General features: G+C 51.7%; 1 protein-coding gene across 4 annotated transcripts in view; it reads right to left on the bottom strand.

Annotated features, from left to right (window-relative positions):
• Positions 1-26,974, bottom strand: part of LOC138064773 (carbonic anhydrase 9-like) — a 37,236-nt gene extending 10,262 nt beyond the window's left edge. Inside the window, exon 1 of one of the 4 annotated variants that reach the window (XM_068928697.1) lies at positions 25,959-26,974. In XM_068928697.1, coding sequence (XP_068784798.1) covers positions 25,959-26,010 — 52 coding nt within the window. In that variant the 5' untranslated portion in view covers positions 26,011-26,974. Of the gene's footprint in view, positions 1-5,934; positions 6,345-25,958 lie in introns of those variants that run through there. The other 3 variants (XM_068928700.1, XM_068928698.1, XM_068928696.1) reach the window with 3 other exon arrangements.
• Positions 26,975-27,142: the final 168 nt, after the last annotated feature.

Genomic DNA, 27,142 nt, shown 5'->3' with positions numbered 1-27,142 from the left:
AGTCCTGCCACAGGCAAACCCTTTCCCTAGGAAGGGCAGGGGAAGGACAGGGGCCCATGCTAGGACCTCTCCAAGCCCCACATCACGGGCAGCCCATTGGGAGCGCTGCAGCCATGGCACAGCGGCACATCCCCTGGCCCAGGACACGTCAGCATGCCCCATGGGCTTTCCCCAGCAGCTGCCTGGCCTCTCAGCAGAAGATGGACACTTCTCCTCCAGGTTGAGGCTAGGAGCAAGCAGAGAGCTCCAGGCAGGAGGGACATGGGCTCAGATTTGTCCCGAGGCCAAAAGACCCCATTAAGGACCATGCCCCTGCCCAGGCTGGCACAGCTCAAGGGTTCCTCCTCTTCCTACCAGCGTGCTGACCGTGGGTGCAGCATTGGTGCACACAGGCTGTTGGCATACCTCAGCTAGTGAGGGTGCTGGGGTGGGCAGAGGGGCGCGATGGACCCGGGACGAGATGGGGAGCACACCCTGAGCTCACCTAGCAGCAAGGGGCAGGTTGGGTGCCACAGCTTGGGGCAGCACCCATGCCCCTTTCCCATCAGTTCCCAAGGGTGCAAGGACGCAAGGGAGCATTTAGCAGCACGGTCCAGCCATGAGGCCAGCACCAAGACTGTCTCCCTGCCTCAGCGAGGCGAACACCCGCTGGCCGGGCCGGCATGCAGGAGGGGCAGGCGCAGCTCCAGCCCCAGCACCGCTGCTGACAACAGCTATTGACAGTCACTCGCTATTAATAGGAGTGGATTCCAGCTCACGGGTGAGAAAGGAAGAGGCACATTTTCCCAGGCCCAGACGTCTGACATAAGGCCCCAAACACAGTGGGAGCCTGCCCTCCTCTCTCCAATGCAGATCCAGGCGTGCACCAAAGATGCTACTACTGTCCGTCATGGTCAGCCTGAGAGCCCAGGTCCGATGAAGGCAGCCCATGTGCAGAAGCCCAGCTTTCCTGCTCCTGGTCCGCTGTCTCCAGGAAGAAAATCACTCCACAGACATCCCTCCCAGTATTTCCCTAGGAGGCCAGGGCTGAGGGTGCCCAGCAAAAGCACGAGGGAGAAGCATGTGAACTTTGGAAACATGCCACATCTCCTGTGGCAGGGAGGATGCCTGCACTCCACGCTTCTCTGTGGCAGGCAGTGCCAGCTCCCGTCCTGGCATGGAGCACCAGGCAAGAAGCTGTGGCATTACGGATGCCACGGCCAGAGCCGCAAGAAAGGTCAGAGCAGGCTGTGATTTCCCAGGCTGCCTCTCAGAGTGGCTTGGAGGAGGGTGGCAGCTCTGCCAGGCTCTGCAAAGGCACATGCACTGCACGGTGCTGGCAGGAGGGTAAAGAGGAAAGAAAAGGGGTGCAAGGATCCTCCACCGATAGCAGTCATGGACAGGACTATTCAGCCTGGAGAAGAGAAGACTGAGAGGCGATCTCATCAACGTGTACAAGTATCTGAAGGGAGGGTGTCAAGAGGATGAGGCCAGCCTCTTCTCCGTGGTGCCCAGCAACAGGACAAGAGGCAACGGGCAGAAACTGAACCACAGGAAGTTCCATCTGAACCTGAGAAAAAACTTCTTCACTGTGAGGGTGACAGAGCGTTGGAACAGGTTGCCCAGAGAGGTGGTGGAGTCTCCTTCGCTGGAGATATTCAAAACCCGTCTGGATGTGATCCTGGGCAATATGCTCTAGGTGACCCTGCTTGAGCAGGGAGGTTGGACTAGATGATCTCCAGAGGTCCAAGCTAAACGATTCTGTGATTCTGTGACTAGGACCCTCAAGATATGCCCTGGCAGCTTTCCTCTCTTGCAGCACGGGGATGTGGCATCTCAGAGGGGTATTCAGGTCAGGCCTGGGAACGGTGACCCAACAGCCCGCAGTCGACGCACATCCTGCCGCAGCACCCCGTTTCTGCTCAGCTCCAGGGACTCTGCCTACACTGCAAGTGGCTCAAAGCTCAGGTCATAGATGGGGCGATAGCACGGTGCTGGCACCTCCCTGCTCCACCAGCCTCCTACCACCCATGTGAATAACCTCAAGGCTGCAGCTGCACCAAGGAGTCTGATCCATCCCAGTTCAGCCAGAACAAGTTCTCCCGGGGGTCTCCCAGCAACCAGAGCAAAAAGTACCCAGAAGCACTCATCCATGCACCGAGGCCAGCCAAATTAGTTTCCCTGATCCCACAGATTTGGGCACAGCTACAGCAGCAGCAGCAGCCAGGCCACCCACGCCAGCGAACATCTCACAGGCCCAGGTGCACAGGGCTGGGCCCCTCGGCATGTGCGCCGAGCGCTGCCAGGAGGCGTCGCAGCCGATGCCCGCTCAGCATCGGGCACGCTGCAATGCTCCAGTCCCTTCCACGTGGGGGCATTCGCAATCTCACAGCCCTTCGTGCCATGAACATTAACCCATTGCCCTGCCCAAATGTCTATTTGCATAATTACAGCCTACCTCCCACACTCCCCAGCTGAGCACAGTCTTCCCCCTCTGAAAGCTGCCAGACACCAGTTCTCCTTGCTACTGAACCGCTGCCATTTACCACAACAGAGGTGGCTGCATTTCAGCAGCGGGTGATGCAGCGCCGCGCGCCCTGCCCTACCTGCCAGCGCTGACAGCCCGGGTAGGCGCTGTAAAGCGCTGCAAGAAACCTGGGGGAAAAACCCAGCCGCTGCCCACCACCTGGATGAGCGCGCTGGGAGGTAACGCGCAAGGAGAGGGCTCGCGGGGGGCCCCAGCCAGGCAGCGCAGCAGGGAGCCGACTGCCTTGGGAGAAGAGGGCGAGAAAAGCCACGCAGAGCCCCTCCAGCTGAGCCGCAGGGTTGGTCCAGCTTAACACTAAATGCTGTTCCCTTTCTCCAGGGGGGAGGATGTTTCATAGCCCCAGAGGCAGCCGATTTCCCTGTTGTGCTCTCCTTTGCGCTCTCCCCCCGCCCTCCCGCTTCTGGGACGCTCGCGCTGCGGCGAGCGGCTCCCTTCCCTCCGTGACACCTAACACCATCCAGCAGCGCTTTCCGGCGGAGCTCAGGCGGGCGCTGCCATTAGCGGCTCGCTGCTCAGCATGTCCTGCTGCCTGGGAGGACAGGGGAAGCTTTTGGCAGGGTGAGGGGCCAGCCCAACGGTAGGCTAAAGAAAGGGGCTGGACCTGCTGGCTGCTCCGAGGCAGCACAGAGGAGAGGAGATGTCGCCGTGCCACAGGGACGTGGGGATGGACGACACGCTCCGAGAGAGACTCTGCTCTCATCGAGGCTGGGGGATTGGCTGCATGGAGCCGGAGGGATCCCGCAGCAGAGCTAGGCAATTCGGAGGGGCACCAGAGGGTCTGCCTTTTCCATCTGCCCCTCTCCACCCTCAGTTTTCCCACAGATCAGCGGACAGGCAGCCTGAAGCCACTGCAGGGCAACCCTGAAACGCAGGGCAGCAACCGCGTGCCGTTCACGCCGCAGATGCTGTCCGACGGCACCTCCTCGCCTTGAGCTCCGAGGCGAAGAGAAACTCGACGGCTTGTGTGCAGCAGGCGGGACAGCAGGCTCGCTTCCAGCTCAGACACCCCGCTCCCTTCCCTTGGGCACGCGATGGCCCCGTGCTCAGCCACGGAGGGCACTGGGATCCTGCCAGCTCCCCCTCTCCGTGCTGGGCCCCTGGGCCAGATCCCAGCCTGGCAGCCAAGGCCCTGTGGGATGAGGCTGGCTGACACAGCGATGCCAGGGCAGGACCACCTTGCTGTGCTCCCGGGCAAGGAGACAGGTCCCAACCTGGGGCGGGGAACCACAAGAGCTCATGGTCCAGAGAGGAGGGAAAGTGGGGTGTTATTTCTGATGCTCAATGGCCCAGCAAGTACCAGGGTGCGCAGAGATGCACTAAGAGTCCCGAAGCAGGGACCAGCCGCAGAGCTCAGCCTACAAAACACGTCTCCCTCAAAGGCGATGGCCTGGTCAAGGCACGCAGGCTGTGCCGCAGTGCTCCCCCTGCCCAAAGACCGGCTGCAGGCAGGTCCCCAGGCCAGGGTGCTGCGAGCACCGAGCTGACACAGGGTCTGGGCAACGGGGTGCCCAACCCAGCTGCCCCTTTTGGGGACCCCCACAAAGATCCTCTTCTCCTGCGGCACAGCTCCAAGTTGCCAGGCCCTTCCTCTGCAAGCACAGCCCTGGTTTCCCCATGCAGACGCACAGCCCGCACAGGCCCTTTCCTCCCAGGACACAGCTCCATGGGGGCACTGATCCCTCCCAAGCCTGGCTGCATTAAAGCCCTTTTGTGTTCATAAACTCTGACCCATTGCAAACCTTTGGGATCAGCCTTTAATCTGCCATCAGGAGCTCAGGTCGCTGCAGGGACTGTTCTTTGTGCTGCTGGGGGAGGACTGACTGGGCCATGGCATGCGGGACTCGGGCCAGCTCCCCAGGGAGGCCTGCTCGGGTCGGGGAAGGCATAGGGCAGACATTGCACCACGGCACGCTCCTGCTCCCCATGAACCCAAGCGCTCCCACGCCGGCAGGTGCCAGCGAAAAGAGGAAATGGCAGCAGCACACTGCAGCACGTAGGGCACCTGAGTAGAAGCGAGCAAAAATGGGGAAAACCCAAGGGGAATGAGTCAAATAGGAGGTTACAGCAAGAGAAATGGGCTCAGGTGGAAGAAAAGAGGAGGAAATGGAGAACAGGACAGGCCTGAAGAGAGGGGAGAGAGGAAACTGGCTGCAGTAGGCAAGAGAGCTACTGTTTCCTGAAGATACCCGTATCGCAGGACCCTGGGCAAGCTGGAGGCTCCCAGAGCCCCCTTCCACATCTGCTGGGGCTGGGCAACCTGGGCAGGCCTCTGTGGCAACCCTGGGCTGGTGCAGGGTGCCCACCAGCCCTACCTCCCCCACAAGCCTCCGGAGGGGCCAGGGAGGGAGCCGGCACCGATGCCTCGCAGCGAGGCCGAGACACGCAGCTTGGCAGAGCTCGTGCACTCGTGGTCCTGCTCCTCAGAAGGGGGGCACAGCTGAGACTTTCAGCCCCCGACAGCAGCATAGCAAAGGCCAGGCTGCCCGCTCCTTGCTAACGGGCTCCGCAGCCACCTCTCTGCCACCTCCTGCCCCTCCAGCTCCTTTTGCCAGCTGCATCCCCATCTCCCAACCCCTAAGCTAACCCCGCACCGTGCCCAGGCGCTCGCTGCCAGCGCACCCGGCCGCTACGCTGAACGCCCAGCTCCCTCCCACCCCGCAGCCTGGGTTACTTCATGTCTGTGGCAAGGACCATCTGCGTCCCTGCTTCTGTTCAGCGCTCGGCCCAGCAAGAACGGCTCTGGTAAGAAGCGTGATTCACTGCAATAACAAAAGTAGCTCCTGGCAGCGAACACTTGCCGGGTCCGGACCGCGCAGCGGCTGCCCTGGCACAGGTCAAGACAACTCCTTACCAGAGGCACAACGGAGGACACGCTCTGCCCGGGAAACACAAAGCCGCCAGCAAAGCTGGTAACAGGAACCGCAGCAGGAGCATGGCCAGGAGCAGAAACATCCCAGCGGTGCGCGCAGCCCCAAACGCGACGCAAATCCAGGGCGCTGCCCCCCAAACTCCCGCAGCGCCACAGTCCCCGGCTCAGAACAGGCACCGAGACCCAAGGACCTGGGGCTTTGCCTTAGACGCTGCCCCCGAAATCGCAAAAAGCCACCCGCCGGCAGCAGGACAACGGCCACCGCCGGCAGGCAGAGCCCGTGCCCCCGGGGGGGGACCGCGCTGCGCTGCCGGGCCCCGATGTGCTGGGGGGGGGGGGGCAGAATTAGCAGGAGAGAAAGAAGAAAAAGAAAGAAAAAAGAAGTTGCAGCACGCCAGGCCGGGTCCCCAGCCCCTGGGCGCGGGGGCCGGCGCCGCGCAGAGCCCCGACGCGGCGGCGGCAGCGGGGACAAAGGCGGCGGCGGCGGCGCGCTGCTGCCCCCAGCCCAGCCACAGGGACCCCCCCGCCCCCGGCTCACCTCTCTCGTGCGAGTGCGGCGAGTCCTCGGCGCCCACCCCGGCCCCGGCGCGGCCCAGGGCGGCCACGAGCAGCAGCGCGACCCGCAACCCGGTGCTGCTCATCTCCGGCAAGTGCCCGGCGGCGGCGGCGGCCGGCTCGGTGCCTGCCTGCCTGCCCGCGCGGGCCGTGTGTACGTGAGGGCGGGCGGAGAGAGGCGGGGGCTCTGACTCACGCCGCCGTTATACCTTTTATAGAGGCTAGAGGCAAAGTCTGCCCGCCGCCTTGCCCGGCCAGGTGAGCCGCCGCTCCGGCCGCTCGCCCGCCAGCCCGCGCGGGGACTCGAACCCGCGACCCGCCCCCCAGCCCCGCGCCGGGGTCCGCGGCGCCTACTGCCCGCCACGGAGCGGGCCCCTGCGCACGGGGCGGGAGACCCCGTCAGCCGGGGCCCGGGCAGGGGGCGGGAGACCCCGTCAGCCAGGCGTTCCCCTCCCCCACCGCGGCCGTGGCGTGAGGGACCCGCTCAGCGCCCGGCGCCGCCTCGGCCGGGGGGCGAGGGACCCGCTCAGCCCCCCCGCGTCGCCTCGGCCGGGGGGCGAGGGACCCCGTCGGTGCTGGGTGTCCTCTTCGCCATGAGGCGAGGAGTCCCCTCAGCTGTGGGGCGAGGGGTGCCCTTAGCCATGGAGTGAAGAACCCCCTCAGCACCCGACACCATCCCCTCGGCCGTGGGGCGAGGGGTGCCCTCGGCCATGGAGTGAGGGATCCCCTCAGCACCAGGTTTCCCCTCAGCTGTAGGGCAAGGGGTGCCCTCGGCCATGGAGTGAGGGATCCCCTCAGCACCGGGTTTCCCCTTGGCTGTGGGGCGAGGGGTGCCCTCGGCCATGGGGTGAGGGACCCCCTTGGCACCGGGTGTCCCTTCGGCCGTGGGGTGAGGGACCGTCTTGGTGTCAGGTGTCCCCTTGGCCTTGGAGTGAGGGACCTCCTTGGTGCTGGGTGTCCCCTCAGCCGTGGGGTGAGGGACCCCCTTGGCACCTGGCATCTCCTTGGCCTTGGGGTGGGGGACCCCCATCGGCACCGAGTATCCCCTCAGTCGTGGAGTGAGGGACCTTCATTGGTGCTGGGTGTCCCCTCAGCTGTGGGATGGGAGACTGTTCCCTGGGGATTGCCTGTAAGGGTTGCATCTCCTCCCTGAGGGTGGGGGTCTGCAACCCTCAGCAAACCTCCTTTCAAACTTCGTTTTGCCCCTTGACAGAAAGTTCAGGGTCCTGCTGCCTCCCCTGTGGAGCAAAAGCCAAAGCAGAAGCCAGAAGAGCTGGCACGGCCGAGCGGTGGGATGGGAAGCTGGAGAGCAAACTGGTGCGCTGGTGCCAGGGTGCCTGGCTCAACGCGTTCGCTGCTCAGTTGGCCAGATCTCCTAGCTGTGGGGCAGGTAACCTACTGCTTACACTCAGTCTGAGCCTCAGGGGTGGAAGGAGGCAAGCGAGAAGCCAGGGCTTTCTTTTTTCCTTAATCCATTTCATCCTATAATACATTCCTTTGTCTTTCTCCGCGTGGTTAATAAGAGGCAAGAAGATAGGAAGTCAAAGGTAGGATTAATGGTCAGATTTTAAGGTGGAGGAAGGTACCAATGATGTCTGGGCTAGGGCTTGGATTTTTTTAGCATTTTTATAAATGGTCTGGAAAAGCGTGTGAGCAGGGACGGGACAGAAGTTACTGATCTTCTAATTTAGGATAATCACCAATTAAAGTTGCCTTGAGAGGTTCGAGGGGGCAATAATGGTACTGAGGGACTGGGCGGATCAACAGCAAACTGTGGTCCATGTTGGTAAATGCACAGTAATGCACAGATGGCAGAAGTGAGGATGCACTGCACAAGGATGGACTTTAAATTAGATTTTGCCACTCACAAAAGAGATTAGAGAGTCACTGGGGAGATGTCAGCTCACTTCTCAGCAAGGAAAAAGTGAAGTGACCATCAGGGATCATCAACAAAGGAACAGAGAACAGAACAAAAACCCATCCTGCTGTTGTATAAATCTGTGGTGAAACCTCCTCTCAGTTTTTGCCTGCAGTTCTGTTCCACCCATCACAAAAGGGATAGAACTAGAAACAGCCCACACAGGGACAACAGGGGTGTTTGGGGGCAAGAACGGTTTCTGTGCCAGGCAAGAGTATAAAGCATGTATGGCTGCCCAGCTTGGTAAGTGATGCCTGTGGCTACAGCATTGTGACTTATACAGGAAAGGTGAACAGGAAATGAGCATTCATTCCCTCTCAGGATAGCAGAATTAACAGCACAATCAACCGAAACCACCAGGAGCTTTGACGCTAACGAGAGACAGTAGTTTTTCATGCTTTGCTGAAGGCAATGGGGGAACTCCTTGCCACAAGATGCTGTGATTCCCAGAGATCAAACGTACACGTGTGCAGAAAGGACACCTTCAAAAAGAGATCAGAAAAGTTAATGGTCTCCTTGTTCCTGGCTTGCCAGCTCTGTGCTGTGACCCCACGGCCCCTGCCCCTCTGCTAACCCCAACATCTGCCTCCAGCACAGTTTGCCCAGCTGTCTCCCATCCTGGCACCTTCCTTTATGAATGTGCTCAGAGTAGCCCTTGTGGGTACAGTCGCAGTCCACAGCCTTGCCACTGCCATCACTGCCGCAGGGCTCAAGACCTGTTTGGGGAGGTAGAGGAGCTCTTGCTGGGCCTGCGTCTGGATTTTGTGCCTAGCAGGGGGAACCTCCTCCTGAAAAGCTGACTGTTAGGAACACAAGCCGCTGCGCTGATCCTTTGCAACCTGGCACCGTGGGCTTGTGCCCTCCATGGTGCATTCACTAGTATCTAATCTCTCCAGCCAGCCCTGTCAGCTGAGATGACCTGCAGGTACGATCATTGCACTCCCAAATTACAGATTTTATCCTGATTCACCTTGTTCCTCCCAACACCAGATAAGCTTAATCATCAAATAGGAAGACATTCATTTACCAAAGCTCAAGGAAACGAGGCTGCAGGGAAAAACAAACCATAACATTCAAACTCTCTTTCATCTCACACTCCCAGAGTTTATCTTGTTAATGGTCATTGTAGTATGTGTCAGTCTGAATGCATAGGAGAAGGCTGGATGTAGTGGATGAAGGACAAGCTCAGTCTCTTCCTTTTTCAGGACAAGCACTTCCCACCTTGTGCCTGGCTGCATCCTTTCTGTTTGTTTCCCTAGACAGTTCCCTGCTTTGACTCTGTGCAAATGGAATAGTAATGGAGTTAGCATCTTTACTGCCTCATCTTTCTTAGGTTTCATTGTCCTCCCTCTTCATTACTCTTCCTGAAGCTGCACGTGTCATATCACAGAAGCAGTAATTGCTTGTGCGTCTTCTTTCCACCTATGATCTCTAACACTCTGTCAGCTTTTTGTGGAGATGACATGTGGCAGCTGAAGACATTGTTAGAGTAAAAGGTAACTCCATGATCAGGTCACTTTGTCTGCGTGTGTCTTTGGGGAACGCTGGGAGTCCGGCTCTCAGCCCTATTCCACTAGCTTGCAGGGCAAGGGGAAGAGCACAGCATTTGCCCTCCTTTTCAGGGCTCACAGCAACGCAGTATCCTTACCAAAAGGTCTTCCCTGGGCTTCTCTGTTAGCGATCTGGGCAACTGGGTTCAGGGCTCTCCAAGCGTTGTGCCCTTCCCTGCTAGGAGGCATCTTGAGATACACAGCATCAGACCTCTGCTCAGCACAGGTCCGGTCTGCGGCACAAAGCACCCACACACCAGGGAGCTTGTTTGACCCCCCAGAGCAGGAACTTCATGACTCTTCCTAAGGCCAGCAGGAGCAGGTATCGTGACCCACAAGGAAAGTGTCCCTTTGTCTCTTTGTTCAGACTTTTTTTTGCTTTGTTTCAGAGGGGAACAGTCAGCAAGAACCCCTTCCCCCTAGTAGGAAAACGCAGTGGAAGTGCCAGTGTGATGCTCTTCTCCACAGCAGCGATGAGCTGCTGCCTACTCTGCCAGGTGGCTGGGTCACTCTAGCTATCTCCAGCAGCATAACATGCCCTGGGCTGTGCCAGAGTGGACGTGCTTTTGGAAACGCTCGCCGGTCTTGTTTTGGCTTTCTGCAAACGGTGCCTCACTGCTGTGGTGAAGGACGACCTCTAAATGCTTGTAAAAGGATTTATTCTGAGGAAAATGACTTTATTCCCAGGAAAATGAAGTCATGCTAAGGAAAGGCTTGGATGTCTAGAAGAACCTTAGGACATCGCCTGATTCAAATTTATAGTAGTAATCCTTTCCCACGGGACATTCTTAATGAATTCCTGAGCTCTTGTGTAGGCTTATTGTCTGTTACTTTTAACATGATGGCAGTGGGCAGTAGTTCATTCGTGCTGTTGCTGCACCTATTCACAAGTTCACTGGATGATTTCCAGATGAAATCTGACTGGTCCACGCCATTCCCTGAGGTGAATCCCAGGCACCAACATCTGTCGTTTGTAGTTAGTTATTATCTGAGAGCTGGTTAGAATTGTCTAAATAATAATCTTTCTTCCAAGGTGATGATAGACTTTGCTTTGCACTTGCGGAGATTACATGAAAAGTCTCCCTCCAATTGTTTTTGCTTTCATCTGTATAGGGTTTTTTTTTAACCGTCCAAAAGACAAGCAGGCCCAAGAGATTTTGCTCAAGCTTTAAAAAGCAGCTTTTATGCAGAAATCCAGCTTCAGAAAGCCAGTGCAGAGGTCAGCCTTTTGAAAATGGGAAGGTGCAGACCTGCCATCATAACAGGAACAGCCTGGTGACCACTGTTATGTATGTTGTTAAAACAATAATTGACAGCAGCTAAGCTACCTGCAGAGATGCTTCCAAGGATCAGCAATGAATGAGTGCTCTAGTAAAAATATTTTCAATCACAGAGTCTGGAAAGTTAGCAGGAAAGCATGGCAGCTGCTTTGGAGCTACGCATGCTAGCAGCTCCAGAAGGGATTGCTTAAAAATATACATTTATATGTTTGTATATACAATTTTAATGTATAATATATGAACTTTTATTATTACCTCTCAGGGAAAACTAAAAATTTTGAGTAATGAGAAACTGAACTTGTTTATTTCATTTTATTTTACTTTTGTGAGATTAACTTTCCAAATCTGTGTTTCACAATAACAAAACTTCTGGAAACTAGAAAGTCTGACTTCAGGTGAGATCTGCATAAGAGCCTCTGGACCCCTGGGTCAGTTTGTCCCAAGTAAGCCAGCAACCTCCCCAACAGCTGCTGGCAAACCCCAACCACAGCAGAATATCCTAGCGGGACGGAAAAACGCTGTGGAGACTTGGAGCTGGCACTTCCAAGAGCACTGAGCTGCACTATGATCTCTCTCAAGCAGTGAATAAGTCCGTCTCCTAAGTTGCAGCAAAGAGAACAAGATTTCAGCTATAGAAATGTGCAAATTAGGGCTGACAGCACCTGTCTGGGCATTCAGTCTAATCCCCTGGCTATTAAGGAGCAACTACACGGTCTCCCTCATAACTTGATCAAGCCATATATGAAAAGCAGAGGTCCCCTGCCTGCCCTGTATTCCCCTGGGTTTATTCTAAAACCTCAGTGTTTATGAACCTGCTTTGATTTTTTCCATCAAAGTGAATTCATTTGTTCCTGTGTGAGGCTGCCCTTTTGGTAACATCTATTCCCCCTGATGTATTTATAGACAGCAACTCTATCCCTTCTCAAACTGTGTTTTGAAAGGTTAAAGAGAAGTCATAAGGAGCTTAGCTTACCAGAAAATTAATGCCCCATTCTTCCTCTGATCACATTCACTCTTTGCACCTCTTCAAATTTTAATTAATCTTTTCTGAACATATGCAAGCTAAAGTATACATTTAATCTGTATGATGAATACTTCTCCCTTTACATACGAAATTGCTCATAATAAGCATACAATCAAATGGTCTGCCTGCTCCTTCTTTTTCATTTTCTTACACCAGTTTATACCAGCAGCTCTCATCAGCAGCTCAGCAACACTTGGAAATAGGAGGTTTCATCCTGTTGCTGACGGTCTTTGCAATCCTGCAGCTTTCCTGTGCGTGGCTTGATGTTCATTTGTAAAGACAGTGACTCCTAGCTTCATGCCATTGGCACTTTCTTGCACTTTGTGAAGGTCCCTAATGACACTATATATGAAGGTGGGTCTTAAAACCAATCTTTGAGGAACTTCAGTTATATCTTTACTGCCCAGTAACTCTTTTTTTTTTTTTTAGATAACTTGTTCTTTTCCCCTGTTTTATTACATCTTTTCTTTACTTCACAGTCCTTATCCTCTTCACTCTAATAAATATTCATACCTGAAATTATATTGAATAACTCATTGAAATCCTGGTAAAGTTAACCCACAACACCTCCTTTGTCCAGAAAGACATTAGATTAGTTTGATAAAATATCATTTTAGCAAATATGCATTCCATTTTATCCTTCTGCCCGTTTATGCTATTAGTTTCCTTCAGAATCTGTTCTAAAAGCTTGCCTAATTTTGCGATCAGTTTAATAGACCTAAAGATTTCCAAATCTATTTTCTCCACTGAAAGTGAGGTACAGCTGTTATTCTCTGGTTGCGTGGCACCACTTCCAACCAGACCTGCAAGGTGATTGTCGGTTCTTTCAGCTCTCGGGGGAAGAGATTATGAACTCCAAGCAATTTGAATGCATTAATCTCTGAGCTTTGTTCTAGCTGGGGTGGTATGTTGTTACACTTGCTTTTTGTTGGGCTCTCCACCTCTGTTCCTGCATTTAACAACATGGAGGCAAATATTCCTTCAGTTGTGGAGTCACACCTAAAGTTTAGTTCTTAATCTTTATACAGTGGCCACCTCCCCTCTCTTGTTCTCCCCTCCCATTTCAAATATCAGTGCAGACCCTTTTGTGGTGTATTATAGTTTTCTCTACAGGATCTTGACTTTGAAGAGTTCCCAGGTTTTCCATGCACATCCTCACCTCCAAGCCACAACATCCTCTGCTGATCCACCCTTTTTTCCTACTGCCAGCAGATTCTTTGCTCTTTCTCACTGTCATTCAGTGCAGTTACACAACCCCTGAGGACTGCAGCTTAAACATTATTCAAAAGACAGCTTCAGACAGCTTTTGTACCAAGTGAACTGAAGAAATCTATGCCACTCTATATCCATGTCCTGATGCTTCTCAATCCAGGTGGCTTCATTAGCTAGTTTCCTTAATTTGTTTCTCTAACTGCTGTCCTTGAAATTAATAATCTTAGTTGCAAACTTTTTTTTTAACCTTTTGATTTATTTAATTTAATTTTCATTGTTCAATATAAGGTGTAACCAGCTTTTGTACAATAATTTCCCCACACCTGAGAAGCAATGTTACTGACTCTTGTCAGTTCCCTGGATGTTTCAACTGAGTGAACAGCTGTGAAGAGGGATGGTTAAGCAGTGGCTGGTGCAAGTGACTTTGGTGAGGAGCCATTAGCAAACCTGGAGCGTTTTTTATAGTCACAGGGAACTAACAGACTGCTCCTGCTTCTATTAGCCCAACGTGAGCTGGCTCTAGGGAAAGAGAAATGATGTCTCAGTGCATACAAAATGAGCAGAGAAGGAGATCTTGCCTGTAATTTACAGAAAGTTGTGAAACACTTCCTGGTACACATTTCCCCAGAACTGTGAACTCCATACCCCTAGAAACCAAGCATGATTCACTACTTTGAAGGAGATGATCAGGGCTGGTTAGAGCTACTCAGACAGATCACCGGCATCTGGATACTTTGTCCTATGTGGTGGCTTTTACTTTCTAAAGAGCTTCTTCAAGAAGGGAAATGGGGTAAGGAAGCCTCAATTAGGGCCATAGGACCACAAGTCAGATACTTAAAGGAAAGGGAATTAATGGGACAGCAAATTAAAAATACCAACCCTGAATGCTTGTGAAAGGGTCGTAATGTCTGACACCGGAATAAATGAATTAGGAGGTTTCTGGGTAAGGGGTAGGGTCCACCTGCGGCAGAACAAGCAGAGCAGTTTGGGGTTGTAGCCTTAGACCTGCAAAAAGACTCACTAAAGTACTCCGCTTGGCTATGCATCGCTTTGCACAGTCCCTCCTTGTACTGAGCCCAGAAGCTTGTGTGTGATTAAAACATCTCTTCTGGGAAGTAAAGGTTGATAGGAAACCTTCAAATGACAAGAGTCCCCAAAACTTAAGGAGCCTTAGGTTTCCCTTAGGGATTTACTCCAGTGGGTAGTCTCCCTCAGTTTTAAAATGATGTGCTCCATACCTGTTTTCAATTTGTCTAACCATAAGATCGAGCCCTTGGTCTTCATTCTGTCTTTCTGCCAGTTTAAGACCCTGAACAGTACCAGTATATTCTCCCATATCCTAACCAAAGCACCCCTCAATAGCCACCTCAATAGACTAATGAAATCTTCATTTACCCTTTAAATTGCTCACTGTTGAGCATTTTCCCAGCCTTAGAGGAATCTGTAATTTTTTTCCTGTGCCCTCTCCAACTTTCCATTAAAGTTATTTTTAAAATGTGAACACCAGAACAGGACCCTTTATGGCAGTTTCAGGCTTACCAAAACTGCACGCAGAGGCAGAATCCCTTTGCTCTCCCTACTTAACCAGGATCCTTGGCTGGAAAAGCATTAGCTCCTTGTGGCACAGAATCCTGGTAGGAATTCAGACCATTCTGCTTTTAGGATCCAAGTTCATTTTCCAGCACACGGATTTCCAGGAAAAAAGTTCCTCATTCCCTGAGCCTGACTTGCCATATGTCTGCATGCATGTATTTGGCTTTCACAAGGCCATGTTTTCAAAGAGATCCAGGCCACTCAGGCCTCACAGTTAAGTATATCACTTTGCCAGCTCTGAACACAGTTGGAGTTTTGCCAGAGGGCTCTTGTATTAACCTCCAAAACACAGATTTTCCCCACCTAGAATCATTCTCTGCAGAGCCCCCATTCCCACCAGTGGCTCCTGACAGTCACCAGGCAGGCCACTTCGCAAGGGGAGATAAAAGTTCAGCCCTCCTGTAGTAAAAACTCTCCAGAGGAAGTGAAGCCAGGCCGCAGTGCAGCATGCGTGCAAGACGGCACACAGAACAGAAGAGGTCCCTTTAATGCGTAGCAAGTCAGAGTACCACAGGGTTGCAGGAGATCCAGTACTGCTTCATCTCTGCTCATCTTCAGCGATGAGCTGGGCGACAGGCTGAGCAAAAGGAAGTCAGTTTCACAAATGATGTGTGCAGGATTGTGACATCGGGGATGAGAGCCAAGTGCACAGTCAGAGAGCAGCAGAGACGTGATGGGGCTTGAGGCCATACACAAAACTGGCTTTTCCCAAAACAGCGCACTACTCTGACCCAGCCCAGGCCCCACGGGGTGCTCAGCTCCAGCCTGCCACCCAGCACCCATCCTCCTTGTGGCCCCTTCCCACAGAGTGCTTCCAGCCAGGATGCATTAGCACCGGCTGCAGCCACAGCACAGAGGCTGTATCTCTCCTAGAAGGGCACTGATCAGATGCAGAGGGATGGAGCGAACAAACAAAAGAGCTTTTACTTGTTACTACCTGGCCTAATTGCCTGAGTCAGGCCTATAAAGGTAAAGGGTCTCAAGTCCCGCCAGCTCATGCTGGCCTTGATCTTCCCCGGCCAGTGCCTGGAGTGCCAGGCCCTCCTGCGTGCAGCGGCAAGCAGCGGAAGAGCAGACAGGCGAGGATCTCAGAGCGATTTACAGCCAAAGCTCCCACTGGCAAGACTTGCTGCAACGAGGCTGTTGCTGGGTGAAGCCCACACCCGTGACTGCTGCACAATAGTGCAAACATAAAAGAGCTATAAATCAAACAAGTTGAACGGCTCTGCCCAGCCCAGTGAAGTCGCTGGGGCCTGGACTGTCTCCCTGCACAATGGGATGAAACTTCCCTTGTTTTGCCTTACTGCAGGCGGGACGGGAACAGAGCCTGCTGATCGTGGCCCCAAAGCCCTACCCGCCTGCCACACTCCCCCACGAGGGGCACCCTCGTGTGTCTCCCCTGCACAATGCCAGAAAGAAATATCCATGCTCCAACCAGCAGGAATCAAAATCACTCCTGAGAAGGCCTGGGAAAGAGCTCCTGCAAGACAGCACCACGCCAGCATCAGCCTTGCCTGCTGAGCGGGCTCTGTAATACTGCTAGATGTCAAAGGCTACTAGGAGAAGCCATTACAGAAACTAATTTCTTAGTTCTAAGGGCATAACCAAAATATGATCTCTCGAGCCAAAAAGACCAGTCCCCTGCTTTGCAAATGTTGTACCCCTGCTGACCTCTTCTTCAGATCGTTGGAGACTATAACATCCAGGACAGACCTGGCCAAGGCTCTCTAACAGCTTTATGTCACAACGAGAAGAACCCAGATATTTCCGCCTTCTCTGTTTTCTGTCTTCTGCTAATTTCTGGCACATGGCAATGCTTTGCCTGTCACCCAAAGTGACACAGCTCTTTAAGATACAGGAGAGCCCAAAGGCTCTGAGCAAGAGAGACCTGTGCAAACCAGCCCGATGCCTGCAGCTGACATCTGCTGGGAGTAGAGCGGGCAGCCCAGTGCCTCTGGGGCGAACCCTTTGGAGAGCAGGCAGAGCTGCAGAGCCAGACCATTATTTACATTGGTTGCATGACACTGGGGCACTGTTTTAATTTAAAATGGATTAAGCTTTGTTTTCTTTTTAGTGCAATAACATTGCACGCATTGTTAGTCGATAAAACCCACAGATAACTATGCCAGCGGGATGTTGGGGTGGACGTGATCAACAGCACAATATGAGCTGAGATGGTGGAAAGCAGGGAGAAAAGCCTCACAGAAGTGTGGTGCCGACAGCAAAGACATCTGCATCTCCCGGAGAAGCCCTTGGGCAACCTCTGAACAGCACCTTCCTCAAACAGGATGGAGGGACTGTCCAGAGTTTAGACAGCAACCGGAGCAGGACACAGGGTGCAGGGCACCCGGGAAGCGTATGAGCCCTGTATGCCTAGTGTCACTCCTACTCGCAGCTTAGGACACTCAGAAGTGGGGATGGGGTTGTCTCGCTTGGCCAGAGCATTTATTAGTTAATTACTGTTTTTCCTCATCTGGTTCTGTCCCTTCCTGCTCTCCTCTAGAGTTTCCTGGGGGTTAAGATCGGCATTCAGTGCTGGCATACAGGGAAGGATTGCCCAGCCAAGCTGCTGTGGCAAAATCATTTTGTTTCCCAGGTTTCCTGGCAGGGCCTTGATATCACATGCATCAGGTCCCTTCACTGCCTTAATCCATGCCTTTTGGCTGGCAGGAGCGCAAGACAGAAGGGACGTTACTCGGCAGCACTAACCCTGAGCTGCAGAGAGAGTTCCCTGGGCACGAGGGCTTTGCGGTGTCCTAGAGCTGCAGAGCTCGGCTTGGGACTCCCTGGTGGAGGCAGGGGGCCTCCACAGAGCTCAGCCTGGGGACACCTACAACACCCCACCATCACAGCAGAGACCAGCCGGGACTGCCCAAAACCTGCCCCAGGGCCTTGTTGTGGGGCTGCACAAGCCCCTGCAATAGCCCTGATGTTCTGTACTTGAGCCCTGTACAACCTCTCCAAGTAGCTAAGGCTGGTGGTGGCCAGAGCAGGCACTGCATGGCCAGCAAGCCGAGCACGCTGACTCCAGCACACACGATGCAGGAGGAAGCTGATGCTGCCGGCAGAGCGCCCTAGGAGAGTTCCTAGGATGCTCGTATAGGAGCTGGTGTGTCCCTACAGCTCTCCAAGCTGTATTTTCCCTGTGCTTTCTTGCCTGAAACCCTTCATAAAACATTCAGTTTCATCAGAGGACAGCAGCAAGGCTTGATGCTGGTTGCCAACGTGCTCCAGATCAAGCATCCCTTGCTTCTGTTAGAGAAGGAAATCGTAACTTATTTAGCTTCAGCACTGTTAGAGAAGGAAATTGTAGCTAACTTAGCTTCAGCTTAGCCTAAGTCTGACTCTTGCTTAGCATAAGTGCCTGAAGTAGATGAAGCCTGCAGGCCCCAAGGCTGAACTGCCAATGAACTCGAGAAACGTTGCTGATGACGTAACACTCTCAACCATGTAACTGACTAAAACCAGCTAATAAAGATACAGAACTACCTAAGGAGGATACAAAGTAGAATGCCAGAGACAAAATGGGATGCACCTGGGTTGTGATTGACCTTCGAGAAGATAAGGAGCTGTGGGAAACAAGGACATGGCAACCAGTCTGGGATGTAGGCCAGGACCTGTCAGAAGGAGAATGACACCAGTCAGAAGGAGAGAGATACCAACCAGAAGAAGAGAGACCACCAATTCAGTAAAAAAGATTGGAGGAGACCTTCACTGTCAGGCAGGGAAATAACACTGTAAAGGGTATAAGTACCCCAGAATTTCTCTGTTCTGGGTCCCTCTCGGGAGGCACCCAGCTCGAGCTGTAACTATGCTATATCGCCATTTAAATATATAATTAATTTTGCTGTTACACATGCACGAGACTCTGCTCCTTGGAAACCTAGGGTCGAACTGTTTCCACAACACTTTGAATGCTAACAGCAGGCACCAGGCTCCCTGGGGATGCCTTGTCGGTACTAGAGGAGATGTGTCTCCACGCAAGCAAGGACAACAGGAGCTCATGTGGACCTGATGTGAACTGGGGCTCAGAGCAGGCTGGGACATACTGCGTTAAACACAGCCGCTGCCCCAGGCAGGAACGCAAGATGGGAGAATCGGGGGCAGCATGAGAAAACCTGCAGCCCTGCACAGCACCATCGTCTACCTGTCCTGACCTGCCAAGCAAGGGAAAAAGCCTCAAACACCAAGAGTGCAAGTCCATGCACTGTACCAATGGGCTCACAGTGGAGAGAGACTGCCTGGGTGATCGCAGTAGGCATCTGTGGGGGTCTAGTGGGGAACACAGCTGGCTACAGCAGCAGAAGTAGGGCAGATGCTCTGTGCTGTGCACACAGGAGCAATCTTGTGGTCTCTTCTGGGCTTAAGACTCCATGAATTGACAAGAGCAATTTTTCTGGCGGCCATCTAAACAGACCTACTTGCTAGGCAAAGATCTTTCCTAGCAGGTATTATTATAGCAGCTGTACAGAAAGGGTGGTTTCGGTTACATCAGACTCTGGTAGTTTCTTCCTCCCACAATTGGTCTTCCAACATTTTATTTGACTGACACATCAGATCCCATTTGCATAGAGGGGAAAAGAGTTTGCAAAACACTAAGCAACAACAAATTAAGTGACATCAAGTCAGGCAATTAGAGAGCCAAGACCTAATGCCCTTATTTATCCAGCTCTTCCAGCAGTAGAGCTCCTTGGCGCTATGTACAACTGTTGCCCTTCACAGACATTATAGGCATCCAACACTAAAGTGCAATGGAGACCCTCAGCATTTTATCAGGCCTGATGTTATTGCCCTAGCAAGAAACTCCAGACCTTTCAGCTCCCACCGGGAGGGCAGAGAGAGAGGACTCTCTTTACCAATCCAAAGCTCTAGGGAATCATGGTACAAATTCAAATATAAAGACAGCTCCCCGGCAGCCCTTTTCAACCAGCAGACTCTCCACCCCTACACGGATCCAACAAGATCAACCACCTCCTTTGGCAGCAGTCCCGACAAAAAGGGATACATTTTCAGTAGGACCCAAAGGAAGAGCAACCAGGCTATGCTGGCTTGGGGACAGGCAGCGGAGGGACTCCTTCAAGTGCTAATTGCTCTTGTGCACAGCTTAACAAATTAGTGTGAACTCAGCAAGAACATAAAATTGATTTTTAATCACGGATTAAAAATTCAGGTCTTTAATCACTAAAGCTTAGAAAGAACATAGAACTACATTACTATAACATATACACATAAAAGAATTGGAAGTAGAATAGACCTGGAAAATATACCACACTGAGCTCAGCCATTCAGGAGCAGAATGTCCCAGGCCATTAAACACAAACCATGGACAACCACAGAATCAGGGACACGTGCTGCTGCAGGACAGCAGAGAAACCTTGGGCATATATTGCTAAACTACAGACCAGCATCTTTTTGAAGCTGTAGCTTCCACAGAGGAGAAAAATCTCTCAGAGAAAAACAGAATTCAGCAAACACCAGCAAAACAGTGAGTAAAAAAATAACGGAGCAGGCACTCCTGCGACCTGCGCAAGGCGCCTGTTAGCACGGCATCCTCCGCGGCATTGTACTCTACTCTGCTGCCGGATGTCAGGCTAATGACATCGGACAGCTGTTGTGCCCAGGCGGTGCACAGCCCTGCGGACCCTTGGCCTCGGCCTCTCACTCTTGCTGCAGCAGAAGCACTAGGAGATAACAGAACCAAAAGAGCAGTAACAAGCTCTGGGAACTCATCAGACAAATGTGTTTTTAGCAGAATCCCAAGCTGGCTGCTGAAAGGCAGCATTAGTGCTATCACGTGGAGCACATGATTTTGGAATTCATTAAGCCTTTGATGCAGTCTTAACACTGCCTTCCCCTGTCCCAGCCATTAGCCATGGGGCTGAAAACTGGCCACGCTGAACTGCCCTTGGAGTAGGTCTCAGGAGCTACAGAGCTAGAGGACGCACACGCTAGACAGATCACACCATTCCTAAATAAAAACAGCACCTCCAAGAAGAGGCGCCAGATGGCACAAATGTGGCACTCCTCACATCCTCTGAGGCTATTTCAGAGAAATGATGTGCTTTCACAGAAGCTTCCTTTCTTCTTTCTCTGAGATAAGTTACATAGGAATGAAAAATGTAATTATTGAGAAGTGGAACCAGGGCTGGAAGTCCTGCATTTACCTACTAGGAACCAGAACAGAAACACCCTAATTTGAGTAAAACAGAACAGAACTGCAATTGAAAGCTAAAAGAAAATAATGCTGAATGTTTTTGGCTGTGACACAGGGTCGTGGTTTGCAGCGCTATCTCAAAGTCCCTTCCGAACCTCCAACTCTCTGTTGTTTGAGGAGGGTTTGTAAATTAACCATGCTGGGGATGCAAACACACAGAAGTGGCTCCATCTGCAACCAGAACACACTAAGCATCATTTTAGAGTGTTTTCCCAGGCAGAAGAAGTTCTGCTGCTTTTTCACAAGAGCTCGAGTTGGTAATCTACTGAAGCCTGGATCCCAAAGCAAGTCTCTGTGCAATTCCTTTCCCAAGACATCTGAGGCTGTGCACGATGGCATCTGTGCAGTTACGTGTGGAGTCAGGACCAGACACAGCATTCCTGAACTCGATCCTGCACCCTATGCTCCCATCCCATTGGAACAGCGCACGGGCGCAGGGCTGGCTCAGAGCCAGCGCAACACCAGGGCTAACGTGCCCCAACTCGCACTTCAGTATCAGGGAGTCTGGTGCAGATATAAAAGCAGCTCTGCCAGAAACAGCTAGGGCTACGCTTAGTAGCTCAGGATCAGTGGTGACCATGCTGGGTCTGGGCTGGCTTTGGCAGAAGTGTTTCTGAAGAACGTCAGGATGAAACCGCTGAACTCAAGTAGTGCATGACCTGCTGTGTAAGACTGATGGCAAGAAATAGGAAGGTGGCAAATATGACATGGTTTTGTAATGGGTTCCTGAAGAACTCCAGATCAGTAAGCCTGGTGTCCATACTGAAGAACAGAATTAACATGCAAGAGGATAAATGAGGCATAATCGAAAGAGACAGTGTGCCCTTTGTCATACCTCAAAACCTCCTGCAAGTCTCTGAAGGAAACTAACCACAACAAATTAAATGCAAAACCATAACAGAGTCCATTAGAGTGATAAGTTATTAAAGCTGTAAAACTGAAAACAAAACTAACACATTTTCACACTGGAAGCTTGCCAGAGAGTCAACAGATAATAGAGGTGTAAAAGAATCATTTAAATAAGATAAAGGCATAGCAGAAAAACATGCTGAGCTATCCACACTATCAAGGAACTAAGGGAAATTCCCACAGTGAAACTTTCTTTTTACTAGGAAAAATGGGAGGACCTGCTTCAAATGAAGGTGTCAGTGGGATATGTTTCGGATCAAATTAATAAGATGAACAGTAAGTGGCGTAGGCCAGATGGCATTTATCCAAGAGCTCTGAAGGAACCAAAACACGCATCTCAGCTACTATAGGGCAAGTAACCTATTGCTTAATTCAGCTGACACCAGAGAAATGGCAGGAGGTAAATGAGATGCCAGGGTTGGGCTTGGTGTTTTGGGTTTTTTTTTTTTTTAAGGGCTTCAGGGAAACCCTGGGGACTTATAGCTTGTAAACCTGACTTCCACATTGGGAATTAGGAATAGCACTACTGAGCATATAGAGAAACAGGATTAAGGGGAAAGGGATAACCCCACTCTAGTGGAAGGAAGTCATGCCTCACTCTCTGAAGGAGTCAGAAATCCTGTTTCATGGATGTAGCTGGGTAGATGGAGAAAGTGTAACTGGATTCCCAAAAAGCTCTCTGCAAGGTCCTACACCAAGGACCTAAGTGGTCCTTACTTGTCTACTCCTGCAACATGTTTGTTACTCATGGTCAATGACAGGGTAGCAGGCAGAGAATGGAAGATTTGTGGTCAGTGTTCAAGATGGAGGGAAGTATCAGGAATGTTCCACTGGGATCTGTGCTAGGGTCTCTGCTTTTCAGGATACTCATAAATGGTCTGGGAAAGGGTGTGAGCAGCAATGGGACAAAGTTTGCTGAGAAGAGTAAGGTATTCAGCCTAGGGGAAATGAATACTACAAAAGAATGAAGAGTTCAAGAAAGATCTCACAAGGAACGGTTGGACAATAAAATGGCAAATTAAAGTCAGTATTGGTAAATGTAAGGTGATTTACAAGAAGTTCTGGCTGCACAAGGAGAGAGTTCAGACCAGTTATCCTCACTCAGAAAGGCAGCCTGGGGGTCATGGTAGAAAGGAATGGGACAGAGGGCACAGGCAGAGGGTCTTCCCTGGCTGTTCACCTGCAGGGTGTCCCTGAGTTGTGTGCTGCTGCTGTGTTTTCTCGCTTCCCTCTCAGAGAAGACTGTGGAATCAAGAAGGGGCATAAAGAGAAAGAAGGAAAATCAAAAGCGTAGCATAGAGAAGACAACAAATGGAGGGAAGCAGATGTATATAAAATTACGTGTGGTGAGGGAGGTGTTTTGGAAATGATTCCTGGAGCGAGTCCAGTGAATGGCTACCCAGATGATGAAGGGACTGGAGCATCTCTCATACGAGGAAAGGCTGAGAGAGTTGGGCCTGTTCAGCCTGGAGAAGAGAAGGCTCAGGAGGGATCTGATCAATGTGTACAAGTATCTGAAGGGAGGATGTTGAGAGGATGGGGCCAGACTCTTCTCCGTGGTGCCCAGCGACAGGGCAAGAGGCAACGGGCACAAACGGAAATACAGGAAGTTCTGTCTGAACAGGAGGAAAAACTTTTGCACTGTGAGGGTGACTGAGCACTGAAACAGGTTGCCCAGGATGGTTGTGGAGTCTCCTTCGCTGGAGATATTCAAAAGCCATCTGGACACAATCCGGGGCAAAGTGCTCTAGGTGACCCTGCTTGAGCAGGAGGTTGGACTACATCTCCAGAGGTCCCTTCCAACCTTGGCCAGTCTGTGATTCTATGCAATTCTGATTATTTGTGGTGTTTTACAGTATAGAAACAAGGGCATATTGACTAAACGATGACACAGTAGATTAAAAAAACAAATATAAGTATTTCTTTTTCACTCCGCATCATAAATTCTGAAGAACTAATTGCCTAAAGCTGTTATGGAGGCAAATATTGATCAAAAGCAATCAGAGAGTTTTATGGAAGAGCAACCCAGCAAGGACTGTTAGACATGAGGATACTTTGTTTCACAGTAGGACTAAACTGAATAGTGCTGGAAATAGTTATCAGAGGAAGCACCACTTTATGCCTATATTGCTCCTCAGTCTGCTCCAAGCACACCTCGCTGGCCATCGTCATGCCAGGACCCTGTGGTGGTTTGGTCCTATATTCCAGGCAGCATCCTTATGCTCTCACGATGCCCCAGGAGGAGCTAGCTAAGAAGCAAAGCCATGGTCAAGCCGCCTGCAAAAGAACAGCCTGCTCTAGGTGTTGCTGCAAAGCAATGCACACACCATGTGAATACTCAGTCTGCACAAAAATGCCTACTAGCTAAACAATAGGGAAGACTGTATCTGAGAGCCACTTTTACAACACTCCACCGCAGTTTGACACAGCCCAGCATGAAGCTAAGGGCAGCGTGGAGAGCCTTTTCTGGGCTGAGGGCCAAAACAGGTCTTTAAATGCATCTGAGGAAGGAAACATGTCAACATACACTGTAGCATTGCCCAGGAAGAAAACAAACAACATGAGAGCTTCAAGTTGCGTGAAAAGAAGTTAAGAGCCACACTGGTCCTTGGGTCACAGGTCCATGTTCCTAAACCTCAAGTCTGTATCAAAGATTTCAGGTCTATATCAAAGATGATAGCCAGACTGAGGAGAGGTGAGGAGAAACATGACTGGAAAAAGGGAGAAGGGTTGAGAATGGAAGGAAAGAAGAATGCAAAACTTTTTTTTGCCAGCCTGATCGTGGGTTCCTGGCCAGACACCCTGAAGGCCGAAGAAAAGCCAGAGTTTTAGTATGGACAAAACAGGACTGATCTAGAGCAGAGAGAAATCTTAGTCTAGAGATGGTTAGCTGAAATGTTGTTTGCAGCTGAGATCATTCAGACGTAAAGCGCAGAGGGAGGAGATAAGAGTGGGACAGAAAACCCTTTTGCAAGATCAAAGAGGTGGATTGGGAAGTTCTCTGATGGATGCCCTAAAGCACGACTTACAGAGTTTGGGGGGTGGGGGGGGGTGGAGCTAGGAAGCCAGAGTCAGGAAGCTGAGAGAGCGTGCTTTCCAGAAGAGGAGTGGGGGCCACCACACTGAAAACAGCCATCAAGTCAAGGCAAAGATAATGCCTCGATCCTCAGCTCTGGGTGTATGGATGTGTCAGAAGCTGCAGCAGGAGCCAGTCACAGCAGCAGGACACAGGCTATTAGAGAGGGCCCAGCAGGGAGCGGACCCCACCTCCTCTGGCTGCTGGGAGCTCTCTGTGCTGTATCTCATCAAGGCATGATGCTGAGAAACTGCTGCTGGAAATCTGCCTCCAGATGTGGGAGCAATAGGTCACAGAGGAGGTGGGCAGGTTGGAGAAGAGCAAGAAGGATGTAAGGGTTGGAAGGAGCAGACTTTGAACTGAAAGACAACAAAATTTCATGCATAGCTTATCACAGAGAGGGCTGAATGGTGAATTCACTGCAATGCATGAGGAGATACCTGGTAACAGGTTAACAGAACTGTAATTTAGCAGAAAAAATATATAATGTAGTAGGCACTCTGTCTTCCCTTTTGAAGCAAATAAGACCTAAGATTTACCCGATGCTGCTATCACGCATTCAAGTGGATCGCAGGTCCTTCTTGTTGCTTTTTCTGCCTTCCCCAGTCCAGGCTCTGCCCAGCTCCTGGTGCCTGGGCATCTCCCACCGACCTTCCTCCCTGTGCTCAGCTGAAGGCCCACCAGGCAGGAAATGCTGCTCAGGGCATCTGCAGGCTGCCAGGCCCTGTCCCGGGTGCTGCCCTACCCCATTTGTGTAGCCCAATATAGCCCAACATTTGCCATTTACGTGAGTACATCCCATTCAGTTCATCACAAGCATGTGATAGCTAGCAAGCTGAGCTATAACATGACACAACATGACCTGTCACTCCACTGGGTTGCACGATTTAGTCTTTGCTTTCTCTGAGCTGCAATCTCTGAAGGGCCACAAAGCAAGCTGCTGCCACAGGAAACAAGATAGGCTGCTAGTGCAGCTTGTCTTCAGCTGGGTATCCAGCATGAGAGCTAGAGAAGATGAAAGAAATCCACAGTATAACTCATCCTCTTCTTACACAGACCTGGAGCTCTGGTGCCTGACTTTGGCTCTGAGCTGGAAGCAGGCAGGCAAAGACCACTCTAGAGATGCCAAATCTGCATTTTATACTTTAGCTGCCTAATGTGCTCCCTGCAATTCTCCCAGCTTTTCCCCATTTCTGGTATGCGTTTCTCCCCACAACAGTTCAGCACTTACCTGACTGCTCCTCAGAAGCATGGCTAGACCTTGAATACAGCAGCAATATCATCCATCAACTGGTATATTAGTGCTCCTGCTCACTGGACCCTTGTAGAAATCACGCCAATACCTCCAGTGCCACATAACCTTCTCAGCCTAGCAGCTTTTCATTCTTCTCGTCCCTTGATTTCCTCCCACCATGCCACAGAAAGAGCAGAAGTAGCAGACTCAGAAGAAACCTGACCTGCCAGCCGAGGTTTGCACCAGGCATGCCCTCCTGGCTGCCCACGTTGCGATTCTACTTTCTACCCATCAAACCAGGGGCAAAAGAAATTTGTAATTGATCTGCTCTGGTTCCGGGGAGCTTGCCAGGAGACCTGTCACACGCAGCCAGCAAAGAAGCACTCTGACTCTCCCCTAACATCACTTCCCTGGAGTCACGTGCAAGCTCAGCTCAAAGAGCACTGTGTCTGCAACAGCACCCAAGAAGCACTGGAGGCAGCAGGCAGATACGGGGCAGGCGCCCTGCACGCGCACCCAGCCTGCCCAGCTCTCACTACTGCTGCGGTAAAGCACTTCACAGTCCTCGGTTCAGCGTTTTCCCCATGAGGCTGTAGGAGAGAGCAGTGCCTTGCAGCTGGATTTTAGCTCTGGGTTTACACTGCTCTCTGTGGCACAGAAGCTAGGAAAGAATTACGCAGCAGCTCAGTTCCTGAGATGCATTGCTTGTATGTGCCTTAGTTCTGTGCTTCAGCAAGGTTTGAGAACTGTCTTGGCAGTCAGGCTGGTTTACGAGGTACCTAGAAAGGAGGTTTTCCAGACGCCCACAGGCTGAGGAAGCCAAGGAAAACACTGGTGCAGGGTCCAAGGCTGCCCAGCAAAGGCACCTGGGCTCAGCTGAGAAGGCTCTGCAAACAGCAGCCCTTGATTGCTTGGACTGGTCCAAAGCAGCTGCCAAAACCCCACCATCAGGAGGAGAAAAGGTGTGTTAATGCTATAGGTCAGTGCTGTGAAAGGGGAGAGCCAGGACATCATGTTGAGACAATCACCGCTTCCCCACCTGGACCCCAGCAGTGCTCTCCCTACAACCCAGGGCTGCTCAGTATTAATACTCCATATCTACCTCGAGCACATATAAGGGAAAAGGGAAGTGAAATAGTCTAATGCTTGAAGGCAGGGCTAAGATGCTCTGCCACAAATAT

This window comes from Struthio camelus, chromosome Z (assembly GCF_040807025.1).
Source record: "Struthio camelus isolate bStrCam1 chromosome Z, bStrCam1.hap1, whole genome shotgun sequence".
In the NCBI taxonomy this organism is placed as follows: Eukaryota; Metazoa; Chordata; class Aves; order Struthioniformes; family Struthionidae; genus Struthio; species Struthio camelus.
Note: the sequence above shows the minus strand (reverse complement) of the source record. Positions and strands in the feature narration are given on the sequence as shown.